General features: G+C 49.0%; 4 protein-coding genes across 4 annotated transcripts; 3 read left to right on the top strand and 1 right to left on the bottom strand.

Annotated features, from left to right (window-relative positions):
• The first annotated feature begins 963 nt into the window (after positions 1 to 963).
• On the top strand, positions 964 to 1,351 carry LOC128726360 (uncharacterized). The gene has a single exon (XM_053820164.1). It carries the CDS (start codon positions 1,017 to 1,019, stop codon positions 1,266 to 1,268), a length of 252 nt encoding a protein of 83 aa, XP_053676139.1. The 5' UTR covers positions 964 to 1,016; the 3' UTR covers positions 1,269 to 1,351.
• Positions 1,352 to 1,719: 368 nt separating this feature from the next.
• On the top strand, positions 1,720 to 4,048 carry LOC128726364 (phenoloxidase 8). The gene is made up of 4 exons (XM_053820168.1): positions 1,720 to 2,244; positions 2,352 to 3,435; positions 3,495 to 3,750; positions 3,847 to 4,048. The coding sequence occupies exons 1-4, from the start codon at positions 1,720 to 1,722 to the stop codon at positions 4,046 to 4,048; spliced, it is 2,067 nt and encodes a 688-aa protein (XP_053676143.1).
• A 1,305-nt stretch (positions 4,049 to 5,353) lies between these two features.
• Positions 5,354 to 20,420, top strand: LOC128724823 (mucin-2-like). The gene is made up of 4 exons (XM_053818545.1): positions 5,354 to 5,365; positions 5,442 to 5,666; positions 18,166 to 19,337; positions 19,412 to 20,420. The coding sequence occupies exons 1-4, from the start codon at positions 5,354 to 5,356 to the stop codon at positions 19,935 to 19,937; spliced, it is 1,935 nt and encodes a 644-aa protein (XP_053674520.1). The 3' UTR covers positions 19,938 to 20,420.
• A 264-nt stretch (positions 20,421 to 20,684) lies between these two features.
• On the bottom strand, positions 20,685 to 21,595 carry LOC128724822 (uncharacterized). Its single transcript, XM_053818543.1, has 2 exons — positions 21,584 to 21,595; positions 20,685 to 21,524 (listed from the first exon to the last, which is right to left on the bottom strand). Exons 1-2 carry the CDS (start codon positions 21,593 to 21,595, stop codon positions 20,739 to 20,741), a joined length of 798 nt encoding a protein of 265 aa, XP_053674518.1. The 3' UTR covers positions 20,685 to 20,738.
• Between the last annotated feature and the right edge of the window lie 403 nt (positions 21,596 to 21,998).

Genomic DNA, 21,998 nt, shown 5'->3' with positions numbered 1-21,998 from the left:
CTGAAGCATAGATGGCGCTGCTCAAAACCACTGTTTTATAGCACCATGCTTCGTACTATTCGTTGTATTAGTAAGCAACTTTTGTATAATAATAACAACTTTATATGGTTTTACCTGAGTTTAAGCAATAATTTGTAGACAATAGATTCATAAAATTGACTAATATGTAGGATGAAACATGCTCACATCAAGTTAAGCCACAAGGTTATTTGAAATACTTTGCTATAATCGACCAAGAAATATTTTCAACAATCAAAAACCTTCAAGCACTAAAAACTGGGAGTTGAGATAACATTTAACGCATTAAATTTAAACTTTGTGTCATAAAATTTACACAAATAAACAAGCCCAAGAACGTTCTGTGTGTACAAGCTCTGATTGAGTCATTTGATTGCTCTCCTTGTTTGACCAAACAACGCCAACAATACAGCAACAATCTCACGCGTTCGTTGTCTGGTTCATCTCTGCGTCTCGAACGAAAACTCGCGGAAATCACTCCCTATCACGATCACGGAAGCAACCTCTCAGACGGGCGAATAATTGTGCCGCACATGCGATCGATTTTTCGTTGCGTAAACGCGCCCAACGAAAGCACCCATTTGGCCAGGTTACATCGGAACGAAACAACAATCCCATCCCATCGAGAGGAAGTCCCCTTGTCAGCGGATCGGCACAAAGCCTGCATGCAAGCGCAAAATGCAATAAACGCCAACGGCGGCTGAGCAACCATTCTCACACGATTGTATTCTAATCGTTGCGCACCGCGGACATGCGATGGAGCGCGTGAGGAGGGTTTGGCCAAGACATTGCCGCGTTCTAGTTCCGCTAGATTCGACGTACCGATAGCCCATTCGATCGTAAACATTTCCCCTCTAGGTCTCGTCGATCGATCCGGTGGAAAATGATGCACGTATATAAACCACCCATCGCGGCCAGTCCAGGCATCAGTGTTCAGTCGAGAGATCTCCCAAACGACGGATTAGTAGCAGCAACTCTCGCAAAAAAACCCAGTGAAAATGAAGTTCGCTCTAGCCTTCGTGTTGTTCGCGCTCGTGTGCGCTGCGTACGCCCAGACAGACGCAGCAAAGGATGCAGCTGACAAGGCAAAGGACAAAGCAGCCGTTCCGGACGCGCCCAAGCTGGACAAGGATGCGGTTACCACGCCCGATCCGAAGGACGCCACCAAGAAGGTGGAGGATGCTGCCGGTAAAGCGAAAGACCAGGCCACCGACATCGGCAAAAAACTCACGGACGGACTCAAGCTGTAGTTCATTGGTTCTGTGGGGCTACTCCAAGCGCGCACACACTCGTGACACGAGTGGAATAAACACGGCATCTTAAAGCCAACAGTATACACAACGATATATGTTCCATTGCGTTATCGAGCGGTTCTTGCAGTTATCCGAAAATTGACCTCCTTTCCAGCGAGTAGATCGCCAAGCGGCACATGAAGTTATCTCCCCCAGTTAGAAAAGCCACGTTGTGGTTTTCGCGCCACGCTGATATCCGCTCCAGGGTTTCCTAATCGCACTATGCCTGCGGTCAGCACATTCACTATATAACGCACCGAAGCTGACTCTTCGTCAGTCAATGCTGAGCTTCGCTCTGTGATCGCACGGTGTATCTACTTGGTGACCTCTCTGATAACGCACAGTTCGGTTTCTTTCTTCGCGAAGATCTACTCGTCAGTTCTCTAGCACAACTGTCAACACTCCAACCATGACGGATGCGAATGATCTGTTGGCACTGCTGCAGCGCCCTCTGGAGCCAACGTTTCTGCCCAAGGACGATGGCAAAACGGTGATCGATCTGCCGGAGGACTTCCTGACCGATCGTTACCGCCCGATTGGGGCTGAACTGCAGTCACGCTTCACCAACGATGCCGAGCAGCGCATCCCGGTCCGGCAGGTCACCACACCGGATCTATCGTTCGCGAATGGCATCCAGCGGCGTGGGGCTTTTTCGCTGTTCGTTCCCAAACACCGGGATGCTGCAGCGGCCCTCATCAACCTGTTCATTGAGCAGCCCGACGTGCAAACGCTCATGAGCGTGGCTTCGTACTGCCGTGACCGACTCAACCCGGTTCTGTTCCAGTACAGTTTGGCCGTAGCCGTGCAACACCGACCGGACACGAAGGACGTCAACATCCCGTCGATCGTGTCGCTCTTCCCGGACCAATTTGTCGATCCGGCCGTGTTTCCTAAGCTGCGTGAAGAAGGCACCGTCGTGCAGCAGGAGAACCGAGTAAGTTGTCAGGTTTTCAAGCCTTAATCACCAGGATTGAGCGTGATCTACATCATGAGCCAACCTCTCACTGTCTCTCTCTCTCTCTCTCTCTCTCTCTACGCTAGATGGTGATCGACATCCCACCAAACTATACCGCGTCCGACCGCGAGGACGAACAACGGATGGCGTACTTCCGCGAGGATATCGGCGTCAACATGCACCACTGGCATTGGCACCTGGTGTACCCAGGTGACGGCCCGGATGCGGTCGTGCGTAAGGATCGACGTGGCGAGCTGTTCTACTACATGCACAGCCAGCTGATCGCGCGCTACAACATCGAGCGGTTCTGCACCCGACTCAAGAAGGTGCGCCACCTGACGAACTTCCGTGAGCCGATCGTCGAGGCGTACTTCCCGAAGATGATCCGTAGCTCGAACAACCGCTCATACCCAGCTCGAGGTGCCAACATCACGCTGCAGGACATCGATCGCATCGACAACGGTACGATCGTGTCGGTGAACGATCTCGAGCGCTGGCGTGATCGCATCCATGAGGCCATCGATCAGGGTTTTGTCCTGGACACGGCCGGAAATCGCATCCCGCTGGATGAACAGCGTGGCATCGACATCCTCGGTGACGTGGTGGAGGCATCCAGCCTCACACCTAACCGTCAGCTGTACGGAAGCCTGCACAACATGGGCCACAATGTGATCTCGTACGTGCATGATCCCGACTACCGGTATCTCGAGGATTACGGCGTAATGGGTGATGTGACGACGGCGATGCGTGATCCCATCTTCTACCGCTGGCATGGCATGATCGATGGTGTGTTCCGTCGTCACAAGGAGTTGCTGACGCCGTACACTGCCGCACAGCTGGGCAACCCAGGTGTCACCGTCAACTCGGTCGGTGTGCAGTTGTCGAAGGCGGGTGCGCCAGCGAACGTGCTGCTCACGTTCTGGCAACGCTCGCAGGTTGATCTGGCCGCTGGACTCGACTTTGGACCGCAGGGTAACGTGTTTGCGTCGTTCACGCATCTTCAGCACGCTCCGTTCTCGTTCCGCGTGGAGGTGAACAACGAGTCTGGTGCAATGCGACAAGGCACTTTGCGCATCTGGATCGCGCCTAAGGTGGATGAGCGTGGTACGCCACTCTCCTTCCGTGAACAGCGACTCTACTTCGTCGAGATGGACACCTCAACGGTGACACGTGAGTACCTCGGGATGACAGGTGTTTGACAGCTTCAAACGGCATTCTTTTGATTCCAGTGAACCCTGGCGTGAACACTATTATGCGTCGTTCGGACCAATCCAGCGTGACGATCCCGTACGAGCGTACATTCCGAGCTATCGGTTCCAAGTCCGTCCCAACCGACGCCAGTGCCCTGGCGCAGTTCCGCTTCTGTGGATGCGGTTGGCCCCAGCACATGCTCGTCCCGAAGGGTTCGACTGAAGGCGTACAGTTCGATCTGTTTGCGATGGTCACCGACTACGCCGACGACTCCGTCACTCAGGACCTCGATCCGTAAGTGAAGGACATTTCGCATGGCATTTCGTTCTTCATTCAGCTCACTCACTCGTTCTCTTGAATTCTTCCTTCTCAAACCAAAAACCCCTACAGCAACGCGCCGTGCAACGATGCTCACTCGTTCTGTGGACTGCGTGACAAGAAGTACCCTGACCGGCGCGCCATGGGCTATCCGTTCGATCGCCGCACGGAAGACACTGTTCGTACGCTCGCTGACTTTGTGACACCAAACGCCAACATGAAGTCGAGTACGATCCAGGTGAAGTTCAGCAACTCCGTCATCGCGCGCACCTAACTCTCGGACACCGGACATTTTGGACACCATTTTGAGCGAAAGCTTTCGATTAGCTAGTTCAATTGAATGCTTCAAGAAATAGAATAAAACACCTTGTTATATCAGCAAACGGCGCACGTCTTCTTTATTGCAAGTACATTCCCACAGACCTATTAGCCCATCGGACAGGTTACTACCGTCGTGGTAATACGGGTCGTGGACGTGTCCGTTACGGTCGAAAAGGATGTTGAAGTGACGCTGACGGTCGATGTGGTCGTTGGGCGTGTTGTTATAGTTGTTGTAGATGTCGGGAGCGTCGACGTGCTAGTCACTTGAGTGAATACAATGGTCGAGGACGTAGGAAGTGTTGTTGTAACAGACGATGTGACCGTCTGCACGAAAATGGTTGAAACTACATTCGCTGGCAGGGTGAAGGTATTGGTTGTGGTAGTAAATGCGGACAGCGTGGCCGTTGTTGTGCTGCTAACAGTGGACGTTGACGGTGAAAGGGTACTAGACGCCACGCAGGAACCTAAAATCGTCGACTGCTGCAGCTCCAGGTGATCGTGCAGATGATGCAGATGTTGATGCTGATGAAGCACCTCGACTGGGCGCAGCGTGGCCAACAGCAACAGCAGCAGCAACAAGGAGAACTTGCACTGTCCTTTGGTACGGTTTGTTGCACCCAAGCGCATCATCTTAGAACGCGACACTCACTCGACTGGCACCGAATCTGGACTAAACGCAATGCATTAAGCCGGTTCTCGTCTTTCGAAGCGGATGTTCGTTCTGAAAGAAATCAGGTTCTTTCACGCACGTTGCTTCTTGCTGCGGTTGTATTTTTGGACAGTATGTAGACCATTAAAAAGAGTTTGTTGCACTCGTCCTTATTTATCTTACCACAGGCATGGGAAGGACTTGTAATTAACTGCTGATTGATCAATTGATCTTCTGGTGTTTTAACAAATCAATGTCCATTGTGTCCGGTGTGTGATTTCTGAACCATGAATCTCGTAAGCCCATTCGTTTACCGCACGAATTCGAATCAACCCCAAAGGACGTGTTATTCGCAAAACGCAACATCCATCTTTAGGTGGATAGAGCCACGAGAATGCCTCGAGAACCCATCGAGAGGTCCCAAAGTCAGACAAAAAAAACGCTTTCAACGATCGGCCATTTTTAGGACCTGCATTTCCTCGCTGATGAGTCCAATTTTGAAGATCCAGTTTTCGGGCAGCAACCGCTGCGTCCGTTAGTCATTCCGCGTGCTTCAAATCCGCCACATCAGCTCAGTTGGTCCGGTGCGATTCGCACGAAACATCCGTCATGCTGAGAAAAGTGAGTTTTTGTAAGCATCCTTGCAAAGGGCGCCCATTCGTGATCATGGACTTCCGTCGTGTCTTGCTTCCCACAGGTACTGCTCATCGTGACGGCGTTGTTCGTTCAGGACATCCGCTTGGGTAATGGCACCCATCTGCACAATCTCCACACGCACTCACTGCACAGTTGTACACAAGGATTTCTCGCAACATGCACGCAAACATTGATACAACCCACTGCCACGCAGACGGTTTCGGTCACCTCCATGGTTTCTGTCACCAGCACGGCTTGTGCATGTACCTTTGCAACCGTGCCTACGGTAAGCGTGACACAAACTTCCTCGACGACGGTAACTTCCACGGTATCGACCGTTACGCCGTCCGTAGTCACCTCCAGTAGCACGCTTACCAGCACGGTCACCTCGACTCCTCCACTGGTGTCAACGACGACCACGATTACATCCACGGCATTTTCCACATCTTCCTTCTTTACTACAATAACCACAACGACGACCAGCACGAGCACGATCATTTCAACCAGGACCACCAGACCTCCAGGATGTGTAAACAATTTACTTTAGGAGGGTTTGTACCGGAACGTGTTTGAACGTTTTCCAGACAAGTTTAGAAGGGACATCACAAAACATTGCCAAGTAGGTTTTGCACAGTTTCGTTGCTAGTTTTTATACAAAAGCGCATACTGAATTTGATAAATACTCTATGTTTGTTCGATGTTTAAATACATATTATTTTAGTCGCATGTGCACCGGATAAATGTACTAATCTGTTAAAAATAAAAATTTTACGATTTTTCAATACAACTTTGTGTCAATGTTTTCACCAAGCGATAGAGCAGCCCTGTAGAACTGTTTGCCAAAGTCGAAGAGGCTTGAAAATATAAAGGATGTAGCCACTAGGCCCAAAGTGAACGGGAATGTGCAGAGCTGTTATCAACGAGGAGTACCCAAAAACATCGAGAACGAATTGCTTAGCACCCGGCCATTGAACGCTCAACAAGTCGGAACGGCCTTCGTGATCATCTTCACGATCCCCTGGTTAGCGTAGCCCAGGGTGCAGTTCATCGGTTTTCTTGTGTTCAAGTTCATGCATGCGGTCCGTGCAGGGACAACGGACATCCAAAAAAAAAAGAAACACCCCAAAAAACGAAACCCAACCACCGGCGATCGCTTCTCGCGTCACCTCTACCGTAACCGGGCTGTCAAATAGCATCACCAGCGGGGCAAATAATCAAACATTTTCGCATAAAATTATCACCTCTCGCCACCGGGAGCGAGGACGTAGCTGGGGATGTGGATTAGATGGGTAGTTGGTGATGTCAACGTGGCGATAGTGGAAACGTTTTACCGATGGGCGATAGTACGGTGATCGTAGCTGCTTCGCCACTGGAGCTTCTGCCATAATGAGCACAAGCTCACGGGGCGTCAAACATTCTCCGCCTGCTTTGGCAGTCACCTTCCCATAAGGATCATCAATGTCATCGCACACGTTCGCACGGCTAGGGTCGGCTTTGTAACGGCTCTAAAACAAAAACCAGCATGCCGGTTCCTCTTGTTTTTTTGGTTGCTAGAAAGGCACGTTTTCGTACAAAAGAAGATGCACTTGCTTCATGGACAACGAGCCGTTCTGTCGTGCCGCAAATGCTGGCTGAAATCTCCCGCCGCTAAATCGTTTGTTCTTTATCACTAACGATGATATATCGGCAGGAACCGACGAAGCTTCGTTCTTCCGACGTGGACCGTCAACGCTGACCTTTTCCACGCTCTAGCGCCTGGTGTACGTGTATTTCGATTGCAGCGTACGAAATCCATCGTGCAGTGCGAAGAAAAAAAATCCTTATTAATGATCAATAAAACTGTAGGCTAGAAATTATCGGCCCCGCACTAGCCCGGGTGAGGATGGAATCATTTTTCTTCTCTCGTCTGCGCCGGGATGGTAAAACACAAATCTTAATTTACCCATTAGCTATCGAGCTTTATGCTCGTTTCATCACCAAAAAACACCGGATCGGATGGAATTTGCATACCGCGAGGCGTACCGTTAGTGGACGGCACAGGCAGAACTCGCTCACGACTCCAAAGCAGATGAGTCCGGTCGAGATTGATCCAGTTCTGGGGCAAAAATAGAACGCGGTGCGTGGTGCGTGATGAAGCTTATTTTTATCGAATCGTCCGAAACCGAAACCGGGGGATGCTGTATCCTACATTCACAGCGGCGAACAGGATTCGCTTCACATGTCGATCCACCCGTGGTCGAGGTTTACGAGTGAACCTAAATTTAGTCAAATTCGGCAGGAAACGTAGCCGGCTCGTCGTCGGTTTTGTGCATAAATTTCCTCACCCAGCTCACTCGTGTCGGTTGCATCCCAGCAACTGAGGCGTGTGATTTGATTCAGGTGATTTCGATACACTCGTGCCTGGACGAAACTGGCTTCGGTGGAGTTGATCTAGCCGACAGTAAATTTGCCACAAGGACGCTCGCAGGCAAAGATCATCCACCGTCATCGGGTGGCAGGAAAGACGATCGCAACGAAAAAAAAAGCATCTCCGTTCGGGACGGAGTGATGATAGCATGCAAACAAAAAGCAATATTAAAACATTTTAGTGCTCTTCCTTATCATGATTTAATCAAAAATATTTCAATTTTATTCATTTGCTAAGCCATTTTTTGTATGCAGTTTTAAAAGAAAGTTCCTCCTTTAATTGGGGCTACTCGAACGATGAAAGAAAGCGCACACGAAGAAAAAAAAACGTTAACTAGTGCCATTTCTATGCGATCGTTCTGAAAAATTTCTCCTCAAAAACATGCTACATGCCAGGCATCGCAATAAATGTATTCCGCACTATTCGCCGAATCGCGGTCGTCCTCCTATCGCGCAAGGAAATCGTCACGCTCGCAGTGAATGGGACCGCCCGGAATCGTCTCCTTGATATTCAAACTGGTTTAACCCTGAAGCGTATTAAAATATTTCTTCCTTTCTATGCGAACGATTACCATAAACATACTGTCCGGGCACAGCCCAACCCTATCGCTATCTATCACTCGCATCGAGACCGCCAAAATGGCTCGGTTTTCGTCCGTAGGTTAGACATCGAGCACGAGGATGACTCAGTGTCACGCAGACGGCAGCAAACCACGTGGGAGAACGGGAAAGGCCCATACGATCGGACATTATGAGGACAGTTTTTATTCATTCAAGCGAGCATGTGCTTGATGCCGTTCGCGAGCATCATCCTCTAGCGGATGCATCCGTCACAGAGCTTTACTTGCACCCGAGTGGCAATTGCAATTCCGTGCACAAAATGGAGAAAGAGTCTGTGCTTACTCGCACCAGAGAGTAAGAGAGAAATTAGCGTGTGAGACGGTGCTGTAATGAGCGCCAACGATCGCCCCAGGCCGTGGGGTTTCTTCGCATTAGGGTTGGTAAAGGAGCACGGTGAAGGACGCAAAGGGTGCGTGCCAATCGGGAGGGTCAAGCGTCCGATCGTGGGGAAGTGAGATGGGATTCTTTTTCTCAAGATCGTCAAGGTGGCTCGTCTCTCCACCCGTTTGGTGGAGAAGCTCCTGCGAATAGGAGAGCTCGGGGCCGAATTGGCAGTAGACGAGAAGCGTACAGTTTTACAGAGATATTATTTCATCAGTTGATTATCTTAACATTTACAACATTTTGTTAAATCTGGATTTGGTAAACTATTCCTATATATATATATATAAGAAATTTTTGATTGAAATAATTTAAACATAAAAATACAACTGAACTAACTTCATATTGCATACACATTGTATCCGTATTGAATGTTGGACCAACAAATGATTTACTTCTAGATACTAAATGTTCTAAATCTTTAAAATTTCTACCACTTTACCATTTCTGAAAAAAAACGAGTGATATTTTACAATCAGTGCAGAAATTGTGTTGTTTTTGAGAGTAAAACAAAACAAATGCTTCTTCAACAATAAATTACACCTCACACACAAAAAAAAAACATAATGCTCACCCACCTGCTGGGAAGCGTTCGTTGAAGCCCCGATCTCACTCGCCAGTCTCGGGCGTCCACTATCAGCATCAGTATCTAGACATCGGTGAGCAACAGCGACGACCGGTCAACCCAACCAGCCCAACCTATAGCGCACCTATAAAAGCATCCCACAAAGGTGGAAAACATTTCAGTTTACCGCCCAATTTTCGGACAGCAACAACCGGTGTGTCCGTTCCTGCTCGGTGACCGGTGTATCAATCCCCCAGTGAGGTACGTGTGACGTATTAAGAAGGGCTCCTTGAACCGGCTCGTTGGTGGTGGCTGGGACAGTGAATTTTTGCACGTGTGCTGCTGCGTGTGCGAGCGTGTGAGTGCGAGTGTGTGCCTCATGAACGTGTCCCCATTCTGGAACATTGTGATCAACTGTTGATGCGTTGTCGTTGCAGGACACTCACCGGAAACGGATTATCCTGATAGTGGAGTTGGTGTAAGGATAACGAAACAGTTGCGTTTTAGCGATGGTGAGTGAGAATGCAAAATCCTCAACCGCAGTGAAATGTCAGCAGTGCAGCATTATGCTTGGCGGAAGGCGCCTTAAAGCTAATTAACCTCTTCCAGTAATGATTGAGTATGAGCGAGCAGAAGGTCGATAGGTCCTCCCGGTCGACTGGTTGTGGTAGCACGAAGGGCAAACCATGCATCTAATGTGCGGCGCGTTGATGCGTCAAAGTGCAAGTACTCGAATGCAACTGCTGGTGCTGACGGTGGCGGTGGTGGGTCTGTGAAATGCACGTGAAAGGCACCTGGTCCTGGTACACGACATTTTGCAACGCCTTGACAAGCTGGTTGTGGGGCTCAACACAGGGACAGGCGTAAGGTTACGGATTTTGTGTCATGGAGAAGATCGCGCTAACGTGGTTGTGTTTAATTCCATGTAAAATCAACGCGTTCAGAGTTCTTACTAAGCACACGAGCACATTCCATATGTTTGTTTGCTACTTTAAAACATATCATAGCATCAACGGCTCTATTTCTCCACGATCCACGATCGGACCAGAGCTCCGATCGAAATGCTTGACATACCAATACGTCACGTTTCGCGACGTCTGATCCACCTGATAAGTGACAGGTTTTCCGGCAAACCAAGCGCATTCAACCGCGCTGTCGTGCTCCGGTTCAGGATGCTAATTTTGCTAATTTAATGCCTCCGTAGCCTTCTCGTGGAGGACACACTGGGCGGCATTAGCGAAACTCTAATCGGAGGCTTATCGACCACGGGCGTGAACTTCTTTCGTATCGCGCTCCACCGCAACATTTATCGTTTATGGTTCTCAGCTCGAGAGACTCCATCAGGCAGGGTTTTTTTTGGAATAAGTAAGCAGATTTTCTTTTATTGATCATCGGCTAGCCAGTCTAAGCCGGTGGACGGACTTGGACTTGTTGAAACGAAATTACGATACAGATGTATCGATATTTATTGGCCATCATATTTCGGTTGGGCTTGTGTAGGTTTCACGTTGGGTCTGTTTTCGTGGCCTTGTGCTCGATTCTCAAGCATAGTGGATCGGTCTCAATTGGGTTTTGATAAAGATGGCTTTTTCGAATGATTATGGAGAACCTATTTACAGTGAAATATAGCACCACTTTTACGAACCTCACCTTTTGGTACGAAACTTTAAATCAGCATCCAAATGCTGAACAACATTAAACAAGCTATTTGTCAAATTGAAGCTAAAAATCATGCAAATAATGCAATTCCGCCATCCACGCTGATGACCGATCGTTGCCTCACTGTTTCGCAGGTCACCAAAAAGACTCCGCCAAACGGAAAACCCACGAGACACCCGTGTGGTCCGGCAGTCATCGCTGCTCAGCACTGATGGTCGAGGCCTTTAGCTGGTCTTTCTCACATTACCATACAGAGAACGACCGGTACCTGTGGCGTACCAAGCGCTTAAATTGGCTTCATTGCTTAAATCATGCTCTCAGCCCTCAGGTGAAGATTGACTTCAAGAGATCGTAGGGACAATGGGAAGAAGGTCGCAGGCTGCCCAAAACCTGCCCAAAAGCCGTAAACCCTGCGTCATACATATTAATTCACTTGTGCTGAAGCCACACCGCGTCTCGGTATCGTTGTCATCTGACCACAAGCACGGTTCGGTTCGGTCGAGGTCAAGACAGGCCGTGGTGGAAATGGAGAAAAAGTAGCCCAGAAAGTCAAATAAATAAACTATAACGCACTTTTTAACAAATCATCCTTAACGACACACGTTCATGGGAAGCCCCATGCGACTTCCATACGAGAAGACTCATTATAGGCTGTGCGTTACAAAACGAGAGATCGCTTCGAAGAGCCAAGCCCAAAAGAAGCGCCTGGTGTCGATCGAGCGCTTCGCAATCCGGGAAGATCATCACCGTCAACTGGTGGTACAAGCAGAAAGCAGAAAGCCTGTTTCCAAGTTCAACGAGTTGCACGTTTTGTTGCTTCTGTTATAGTTTGCTTTTATTTACCCTCTCTTTAGCCGAGACCGAGGGAAATTCGCGCAACAGGGTCACGTACCGCGATCCAACAGCGACCGAGAACGGTGCACAGGGTTGACGAATGAAAGCTTGTTTTTTCAGCGACCAAGATGAATACCTTCCCTATTCACCGACGTGACCGAGAGCCGTGGTGAAACATAAAAATCCGTTCTTTTTCGGCTTTTCGTTAGCCACCCTAATTGATTGCAGCCTACGCGAAGACTCCTTTATCAAGCGGCACGATCTGAGGTGCGCTATCTCACTGTTAGATGTAAAACAATTTGTACACATTTATCGTCTGAAAATGGGACGGTTTGTGAAATTTCTTCTTAAGTTGAAGGATCGTTTTTCGCTTTCCGACACGCCTTTCTCTCGCCAGCAGACGACGTGGGCCGAGCTATACAGGTATCAGTAATTGAGCAATTAGCGATGATGGATACACAATTTCGAGGCCAAATTGTCCCAACCACGCGGAAATCGAAGCCAGCGCATGTCTAAACCAGCGTGCTGTCCCGGCCTCGGAAGAACGAACCGGGAAATTTGCATGTTTGAGCAGAATTAATGGCCGCCCGATAGACAACCACCTTCAGCGCTGCAACGGAGGGTTGTGTATTTTTTGGCAAACGGCCATCCACCGGTGTCATATTTATTGGCTACATGCTTACGTACTGCATCCCTGCGAGTCATGTTCGAATTGATTTATGGCTGCGGCTGGCTGCGAAGTGTTTCAAGTTGGGAAGCTTTTGGAGAGGGTGATCATTGAAATGCTAATTAGTGGAGTTTTTGGGGAAGGAGAAATGCAATCAATTAAGAGGGTTCTTTAGCTGCACAAAACTGGTACAATTAAATCCATAAAAACCGCAGACAATCAATTCACACCAGTAGGCTGTGTTTTTCTGCTGTTTTTAATTCAGGATGAATTGCTTGACTTTTTTTTACTCCACTCGAATTATCTCGATGAACAGTGAAGTATAAAAAGAAATGCGGAATCTCATTAAAATCCGCCAAGGATAATCCTTTCAAAATCAATTAAAGATGAAAACTAATTAAAGCTGACTGTCATTGAGTATCTGTTGACACGCTGTAAATTATGTTGGGATACTGTAAAAATTTGATATGGAAAAATAATTCAAACATAACTCACAGATTGCAACCATCATCAGAAAAACAAAGTCTTGTTCTCAACGTGTGAAATGACCGATCATTCGTTAAAAGAATGAGCGTTTTTCCACTGCCAAATGTTGCAAAATGACGCTATCATACGCTCCAAAAATATCTTTCCGCAATAAAATTCGCAACTTAGTGAGGAGTGATTTTGCACATTTTTTTTCCTCTCGAGTGTCCTCAACGTCAGTAGACAAGAATTCGCGTGATCGTTTGTATACTTTTCATGTGAGCGAGCAAAAAAAAAAGATTTAATAACGCTACAGAAGTCCTCGTCGCGCGGTCGTAAATTACCGCGATCGCAAACCGTACTCCTTCCGAGAATGGTTTGGGAGCCGATCGCAAACGAAGCACGCCCAGTACCATTAGCTAAATACGGCCCAGCGGAACACCCTACGCCTGCCGATCGATCGATCGTTCGGCGCAGGAGCTTCGGAACAGGTTTCCCGGCAGGCTGCTCTAGGCAGGTGAGACTTCTTCAAGGTCGTCTGCGGAACGTCCGCGGGTGCGTATGGGGCTGTGGTTGTTGGCTCACGCACCCGCTGCTGCTGCTGAGATGGAGATGAACCTGCGAGCATCGATTCCGCCTAGCGGCGCGCATATTTATTCAACCGATTCGAACCCAACTCTCAATGTCAACCTGTCATCCGTGGGGATAACGTATTGACTGTCGTTTGGTTCGAATGTATTATTTGCCTGGTTTTCTATTGCGACCATAGGAGAATATTTGATAACGCACACCAGCGTGCGAATGCTCAAAAAATCCCTTCGTTGGATGCTGGGACGCGAAACTTTATCGCGATTCTAACGACTTCTCCGATAGGTGTGATAGAAAATGAGGCACGGCCAGCAGCCGCTGGCGATGAGGGTGATGATTTATCATGATTTTAATTGTCGCTAGCTTCAAAGAAGCCAAAATGCAAGCGTAACCGAAGAATCTCGTTTTCGACTCTTCTTCTTTTAATGATCGGTCAGGTTGGATGTTTGTTGTTGCTGCTGTCGATTAGTAATCTGTATGAGATTATTTTCGTGAATATTTTTCACCGCCAACGTGAATATCAAACATCTGATAAGTGCAAAACTTGTGGATCCAGTTTGCAGCTTAAATCATTTATTTTAAACGACGCTATATAAGCTATTCGTGTGGGATATTAACTTGAACCGAAGAGATCTTCATTAGGGGGGGCCCATAAGCAAACGAAGCGTCTAGAAGAGGCACCTCATTCTACGGAATTCCCCTGGCAGGTTTGGTTTTTTTTTCTTCATGGTAAATTAAAACACAAACTACTCCACACAAGGTTGATTGCTGATGTTGACAAACCCACAACATAACCCACGGCAGCCAGTGAGCATTAGAAGATCATTCCAAGCATACAAACCAACAGCAGGAAACGACCGATCGAAGGACGCATCATGCGTGTATGTTTATCGACACGCTTCAGTGGACTTTGGCTTCACGCTACTTTGGGTCAAAGTTGACACAAACACACCGCAAACTTCCCCGTAATTCCAAAACCCCATCGTGACATAACAACGTCCCATCAAGCGAGCTTTTTCGAGCTTCCTTGAATGCCTCCCAAAAGACAAAACCTGTTGCGAAAGCGTGCCCCCAGCGGAACCTTGCTGTAGTTCCCATTTTAGTCGCTTTAAGCCATCGCCTGACCTGCGACCCGCATGTATCGTAAAGGCCGATACTATCTACACCTATCAATGTAATCACAACTGGTGATCGGTAAATTGCAATGTACCATTTATTGCATTCCTGTCGCAACAACGCCCGATCCGATCGATCGCGTATGCATATGGCAATGCGATCATACAGGTTGTCTTTTTTTTATACGCTCTGCACCATCTTCAGCAAAATTGCAAGGGTGATTAATGTGCATTAATTACTTTAACCGTCACAGGAGACAATCATTTGCAGCCACTCGTACACTTGTCCACCTGTCAGGCGGAATTGCGTAGCCAGTGATGCTTGCTATAACCAGTTTTTTGTTTGTGGAAATGTTTGTATGCGTTTTCCCATGACATACACGCGTTTTGAAGAAGCAGAAGAATGCGCTGATTACGCAACGTTCTGCTTGCATTCCGTTGTACAAACAGAAGTAGCTCAAATGTCAGCTTGTTGCAACATTCCGATTCACCCTATGATCTCATCTCGTTTCACGACCTCGGCCGAACAGGCGATCCTTTTGGGCTATTAATATAAATGTATATATGATTCAGGCTACCTAGAGTGTGTGAACGGCAACACCATCCGTTGCATTGCATGTGTCCACAAACGGGAGACTTCAACGCACCGCACAGCTACGAACCCTTATTCGGTTCCATCATGGTCACCGGATGGGTGGGGACATCATTGCCGTAACATAGCTTTCCCATGCGGTGCATGGCATTCGATCAAGTTCAATGCTAATGCCATCCGATCCAATGCACCAATCGCATATCCGTTCGGGCTCAAATGTCGCGTTGATAGTGATTGGGTGAATTTTTGTTCCCAAGGTTCATATTTGCCGAATGCTCTAAGCCTCTCCGCGTGCGCCTGCTAAGCGTTTCTCATTTTGAATGTTTTTCCTCGCTTCATTTTATTTTATTCCTATGCCTCGCTATTTGCGAGCCTGTATCGTTTATCTGTTTCGCGAAAAAAAAGCCCGAATGGCTATTTTTGTGACAATAAAATGCAAATTTTGTCATCAACGCCCGCGAATCGTGCAGCGATTCTCCGCATTTAGAAAACGTGTGCGGATGAAAATAAGTTTTTGTAGAAACGATTCCACACCGTTTGAAAAGGATAGAGAGATACAAGAAAATGATAGTCGTACAACAAATGGGAGAGAGACACAGCGACGCGACCGGTACGAATTGGAAACCGGTTGACACATGCTCCATCGTCTGCTTGATTATTGCTTTTTTGTTTGTTTGTATTTTTAAATTTTTGATGCCGAACCGGTAGAAGAGAAGGGAGACCTACACGAGCGGACCACAGGTGGGTCATCTTGCACACAAGGATTTACCTTGACTTTGGCGTCTTCTAACGCGGTCCGAAAACAGGTTCGGTTCAACGGACTCGTTGCTGTGCGGCAAGGGAAGCCATTAAGTTTTAGGCACCGCCCGTTTTTGCTCCCATCCTTGGGTCCCGGATGTGCCGCGATAACATCGGAAAAATGATCGCACGCTTCTTTTGAGCCTAATTTTCCAGACTTTGAGGTTATACTGCCACAAGCGGCATCCTTCCTAGAATGTATAAAACATGGAAGCCGTAAGGATCGACTAATTACCTTCCCGTGGGAGTGAGTTATATACAGCTCTGCAGGGGGAGGTTGTATCGTTTAAATGTTTCATCAAGCAGTTTTGTTGTCCATCAAATGATCACTGCTTAATTGAGATACCACCGGAGAAGATTTCAAACATTAGAGACAGCCATCTTATTCATTAACACAGGTTACTTGATTTGCAAAGATAAGCCGTAATTAAGATCTCTGTGTTTTATAAGCCTTAATATGAGCTCATGATCTCCTTCTGAATATATTTCTACTGACGAAGGAATTTATAACCCCAGCGCCAACCTCTATTAGTATTTTAATTTGTAATTAATTTCTAAAACCAACGAAACAACTCGCAACCATATTTAGCGATAGATTATTACTTTCAAACAAGTAATGTAATTACACCACCCATTACTGCAACCTCAGCCGTCATTAGCACACCACCCCGTGACCACCGTGATGTCCGACTCGTTCATCTTCCTCCAGAACCGCCGGCAATGAAAAGGATGTCGGCAAGGTTGCGCCGGTGCTTAATCAAACCGCACCGATCGCACCCGAAGCCCCGCCTGTTCTTGACCAAACCCGTCCAAGGAAAACCTAGCACAAAAACCGGATAAGTCACTCTCGGCGCAATCCTACCTCACTGGGATTCCTGCTGTCATGTTCACTCTTCACCGACCGAGTAAGCTTACTCCCGCAGCCAAGCAACGAGGCGTGAAAGCGATGCGCTTGGATCGCGAGATTTACTTACACCCCCTAGGGGTTCCCTTATTTCACATTCATTGCCCATTTGTCCATTGAAATTAGTCGGCTCCAGGGAAACGGAGACTCCTGCGGTGGAAGGCGCACATTTGCATGCGTAGATCCGTCACCGGACCCGACGCCAGTCCACAGATGCCTTACCGTCGACTGACATTGATGGTGTAACTGAGATGCACCGGTGAGATGCAGCGCTGCAGTTGCATTACTCACTCACGCTCCGGTCGGATGCGCACACGATCGCAAACAGTGCGACACCCGCGAGCGGTAACACTTTGTAACCGGAGAACGCAACCGGACAAGAACATGGTTGAGCTTAAACAAATCAATCTGAGCTGCGAAAGGATTGGTGGGTGCGAGCGAACGTGGTTGCATGATGATGCAGCCGAGCAAACACTTCTCGCTCGATGGTCAATCTCGTGACGCAACGACGCGTGTGCCCATTGATCTTGTTTGCATAGATTACCGTGCGATAGAGGGGGTTTTAATCGCTACCGTGCGCGCTACATCATTCAAGATGGTGAATGACGATGTCCGTCCATGGAGAAGGCTAATATTTCATTGTGCATTGTTGGTGTCGTTGTTGTCTGAATTTGGAACTTGCGTACCGAAAGGGGTCACTGACGTTCGACGATTCATTCAAGCCGTCTGGGGTCATATCGATCACTTGGGAGGGATCCTTACGCGGGTCTAATTGATAGATAAATTAACCGTTTCGTTCGACGAAAGCCGAGGCCGGTAGCAGGCAAACAGATTTAACCTTTTAGCGAGCCTAACGCGCATGCATTTCATTAGCGCACCGTTGCGCCTCGGGAAGCAAAACAGCCCCGCTGATTTAAGGTCGATCAGTGGGTGGATGGTAAGGAGGAGATGGATGAGGATACCGGGGGTTAGATAAATATTATGCGTCAACACGCCTCCGTGTTACCTTCATCGAGTGGATATTTATGAGGTGTGCATATATTGCGGTTTTTACCATCACTTTTCGGACACGGTTTTGAGCGGTTCGTCATTAATGTCAATGTGGTTTACTTGTCGCGGTGGAATTTGCTTAACGGGGATGAATGCCTTAGTCGAATGAAGCTTTAATCTACTGGTTGCTTTCATTGCAGATGCGTCAACTGCTGCCGATACTTTGCCTGGTGGCACTATGCCACGCAGAAATACCCGTCTTCGAGATCGGCTCGTTTGCGGCTGATCCTGAAACGAAGGCGGCTCCGAGCAAGCAGCAGGAACAATTCCGTGGGTACGAACTGAAAAAACCTGTCGAGGAGTTCCCCGAGCCGACTAACGAGTGTGTCGGTGGTCCGGATGTTTGCGGCTACAACTACGAACCCCCGAAGTGTCCGTGGGAGGACGGTCAGGCACAGGCGATCGTACAAACGATGACCGAAATCCGCACGGAAACCAGCGTCCAAACGGAAACGGCCACCGTTACTGAGACGATCCCAACGACCGTTACTACCACGCTGACGACAGCGACTCCATTCTGTGGTACGACTAACACCTATCTGCCACCGGATACGACTACCACACTGCCTCCAGACACGAAGACAGTCACCGTAACGCAACCGCCAGTGACAACGACCAAAACGCTGCCCCCAACTACGACCACACTTACATCCCGAGGACCTCCACTGACGACTGAACGCACCGTAACGCCGACAACGACGATCGTCATCAGTAAGACACCCTACGTAACGTCTACGCGGACTGTAACGCCTACCTCGACCAACATTATCACCGCCAGCAGTGTGTCGATCACCCGCACGATCACGCCTACTTCGACGTTCATCTCGTACATGCCCTCGACAACGATCACCCGCACGGTGACCCCAACGTCAACCAACTTGTACTACGCCGACTCGGTTACCGTCAACCGCACGGTTACGCCAACGTCCACTAACGTGTTCTACGTGGCGTCGACGACGGTCAACCGCACCGTAACGCCTACCTCAACCAACGTGTTCTATGCCGGTGAAGTCACTGTCAATCGCACGGTCACACCGACATCCACCAACGTGTTCTACCAACCTTCGACGACGGTCAACCGTACCGTAACGCCTACCTCGACTAATGTGTTCTACCTTGCGTCGGTAACGGTCAACCGAACCGTTACACCAACATCCACCCGGCTGTTCTACCTGGATTCGGTCACGGTGGATCGAACCGTCGTACCGACATCGACTTACGTCGTTACGCTGGACACGACCCGTACACAAACCCGCACGGTCACGCCAACATTCCTGGTGCAGCACACGGCCGACACGGCAACCGTTACAAGGTGAGTCCTTTTTTGTGGTTGCCCAAAACACTCGATCATGCGAGTCCGCTTACGCGTCTTTTTTGTATCCTCAGAACCTTAACGCCGTCGTACGTTGTCACGGAGAGCGTCCCGACGGTAACGCTGACACGTACCTTCACACCCTCGAGTGTCCTCACGACTACAGCATCCTCGACGAACGTCATCACGCGAACCGTTACGCCACAGGCAACTAGCACCACCACCATTCAGGCACCGGTACGCACGATCACGCAAACCGCATCGACGACCGTCACCGTTACACCGAAACTCTCGGTAACGCCGACCATCTACTCGACCGTTACGCTTCCACCGGTTACTAAGTCGGTGTGCGAACCAGCTCGCACGTACCTGCCCGATCCAGGTGTTACTACCATCACGCGCACGCAGACCGAAACGAAGACGGAAGTGTCCACCACGACACTGATCGCGTGCACGCCGACCAACGCGTACCTGCCGGTGAAGGAAACTGTGGCCGCCAACCAACTGTCCCCGGCATTTGCACGCGTTCCAGGACTACACCGCGAGGTCCTGCCGCCTCAGGACGAAGATCCAGGTCACAACTTGATCTGGAATGCCTAGAATGGTGCGGTGAATCCCAGCCAGTGTGATGTGCAGGAGATTAGTGGACGAGAAGCAGAAAGCGAGATGAAACAAATACTCAATACCTTCGTTTGCTAGGTGTGGCGTCGGAAGAGCCACAGCCCGGTGATTAGTTGTAGGCACGTCGCTAGAACCATAAAAAAACCCCAAAACAAAAGCATAATGTACATATAAACCCCTACCCGGAGGAGAAGGAGGAGAAGAACTGTCGATCGTCGGAATTGTTGCATCCCCCCGTCTGTCCCCACACTCTCTCTCTCTCAGGATTTCTCTCTCTCTCTCTCTCACTCCGGAATTGGCTATTGCGTGTCCTGTCGAGCTGCGAGCGAAGATGCGACCGTAGCCGACTATCAGAACTGGCTCGCCGGTCACAACCGGGCCGCTTTCACCCGTAGCAGCAACGATTGTGATTCACTTTAGCATGTGTGTGTATGTGTGTGTGCGTGTGGTGTTCTTAATGATTTCACGAATAAAATCTTTGATTTCTCGAAGAAGTACTTGGCACGGGTTTTATTTTGGTTGTCTCACCTGTTAGTGGCAACATCCTGAAAATAGCGTTCGTTTTTCACATGATTACAATACTCGAATACCACCGGATTACGCAAAAAAAATCATGCTCAAGCGTAGAAAAAAAAACAATAAGTGTTAAACTGTGAGTATTTTATTCGAAACCGTTCAACAACGTCTGTACAAAATTAGCTATAAAGGCACGTGAGGTAAGTTCAATTTTCCTAGCACACTAAACGCCTAACAGTAGGCAACCGACAATACACCACCGATCTAAGTGGACTTTGGCGCTGCTGTCGTAGACACCGCTGCCGGTTTCGTCGTCTGTTCGTTCAGTTTGCGCTTATAACGATAGCCCTCGTGGTCGACGAACGACGCATGCGCTGATCCAACGTTCGGTAGCGCATAAACCCCTCCAAACCCACCGTTGGCAACATCAACCGGTTCTCCGAGTGTTCGATGACCTTGCGATCCCACATCGACCTGCAAGAAGGGCTGATGCGTTACGGGATGCTCAAGCACCGGTGGGAGAGACACGTGCGGTGGCGGAATGAACGGTGGTGGTGGAGGTTGCTGCAGCTGGATGCCGTTGTTAATGAGCACGGGATTGGGGATCGACACTGGTACCGGTGCAGGTGGGAGATAAGCGTTCGTTGGGACCTCCTGCACGGCTCCACTGAAGTCACTCTGAGCGAAAACTGTCGAAACGACGGTTTCGGTGACGTATTGCACAACTGGGCTAGGTTGCAGGACAAGCGTGCTGGTTTCGGTGACATACTCCAGCTGTGGAACCACCACCGTCGAGACGGCGTACTCAGTAGAGGTGATTAGGACCGGATTCACGACGGTACTCGTCACATAGTCCGTCAGGTACACCGTCTGGACGTCCGTAAAGAAGTGGTTCAGCGTTTCGGTCGCATAATCCGTGACGGTTTCGGTGAACACCTGCGGCAGGCACTGTGGTGTAGGACGAGGATAGAAGTATCCTTCCTGCGGTTCACTTTCACCGCCCACCACCAACAGCAACCCCACCAGCACCACTGACACCAACGAGTTCCGCTGAAAGCACAATGATCCTTTGTAGAACGCTGTTGAGGCGCCAAGAACATGCAACTTACCGGGATAGGCATCATCACCAAGCACGGATGAGGCTTATTACGTGTTCGGTTTCGCTTTCCAACCGATTACGGCACAATTAGCAACCGAAATTAACACCTGCCCTAGGCAGCGATGGGTGCGTCGATGTCGAACCGGACCTTGCTCAGTCGTTGGGATAAGCCACCGACTCGTTTTTTTTTCTCACAACTTGGACGCTGCAGAAATGTGACTAGCGATCGCTGCTACTAGCTGATGCTGCTGCTGCTGTTGCTCCGCTTCGATAAGACGCCTGTTCGGATGTGACACCTTGCCCTGTTGTACCGTTAGACTTTATATATATACCGAAACGAGCCACAGTTCGACGTCGGGTGGGCCACATTTTGTCACTTCCACTGTTCCGCCAGGGAGATGCGGTTGGCCAAACGGCACCGGAGG

Source organism: Anopheles nili, chromosome 3, assembly GCF_943737925.1.
Source record: "Anopheles nili chromosome 3, idAnoNiliSN_F5_01, whole genome shotgun sequence".
In the NCBI taxonomy this organism is placed as follows: Eukaryota; Metazoa; Arthropoda; class Insecta; order Diptera; family Culicidae; genus Anopheles; species Anopheles nili.
This window is presented reverse-complemented; position numbering and strand designations above follow the sequence as displayed.

Bases quoted from the DNA above. Each gene is read 5' to 3' on its own strand.
- LOC128726360 (XM_053820164.1), top strand. From the start codon at position 1,017: ATGAAGTTCGCTCTAGCCTTCGTGTTGTTCGCGCTCGTGTGCGCTGCG.
- LOC128726364 (XM_053820168.1), top strand. From the start codon at position 1,720: ATGACGGATGCGAATGATCTGTTGGCACTGCTGCAGCGCCCTCTGGAG. The intron at 2,245-2,351 runs GTAAGTTGTCAG...TCTCTACGCTAG, and splicing joins TCGTGCAGCAGGAGAACCGA to ATGGTGATCGACATCCCACC. The intron at 3,751-3,846 runs GTAAGTGAAGGA...AAACCCCTACAG, and splicing joins GTCACTCAGGACCTCGATCC to CAACGCGCCGTGCAACGATG.
- LOC128724823 (XM_053818545.1), top strand. The intron at 5,667-18,165 runs GTAAGCGTGACA...CTTTCATTGCAG, and splicing joins CCTTTGCAACCGTGCCTACG to ATGCGTCAACTGCTGCCGAT. The intron at 19,338-19,411 runs GTGAGTCCTTTT...TTGTATCCTCAG, and splicing joins GACACGGCAACCGTTACAAG to AACCTTAACGCCGTCGTACG.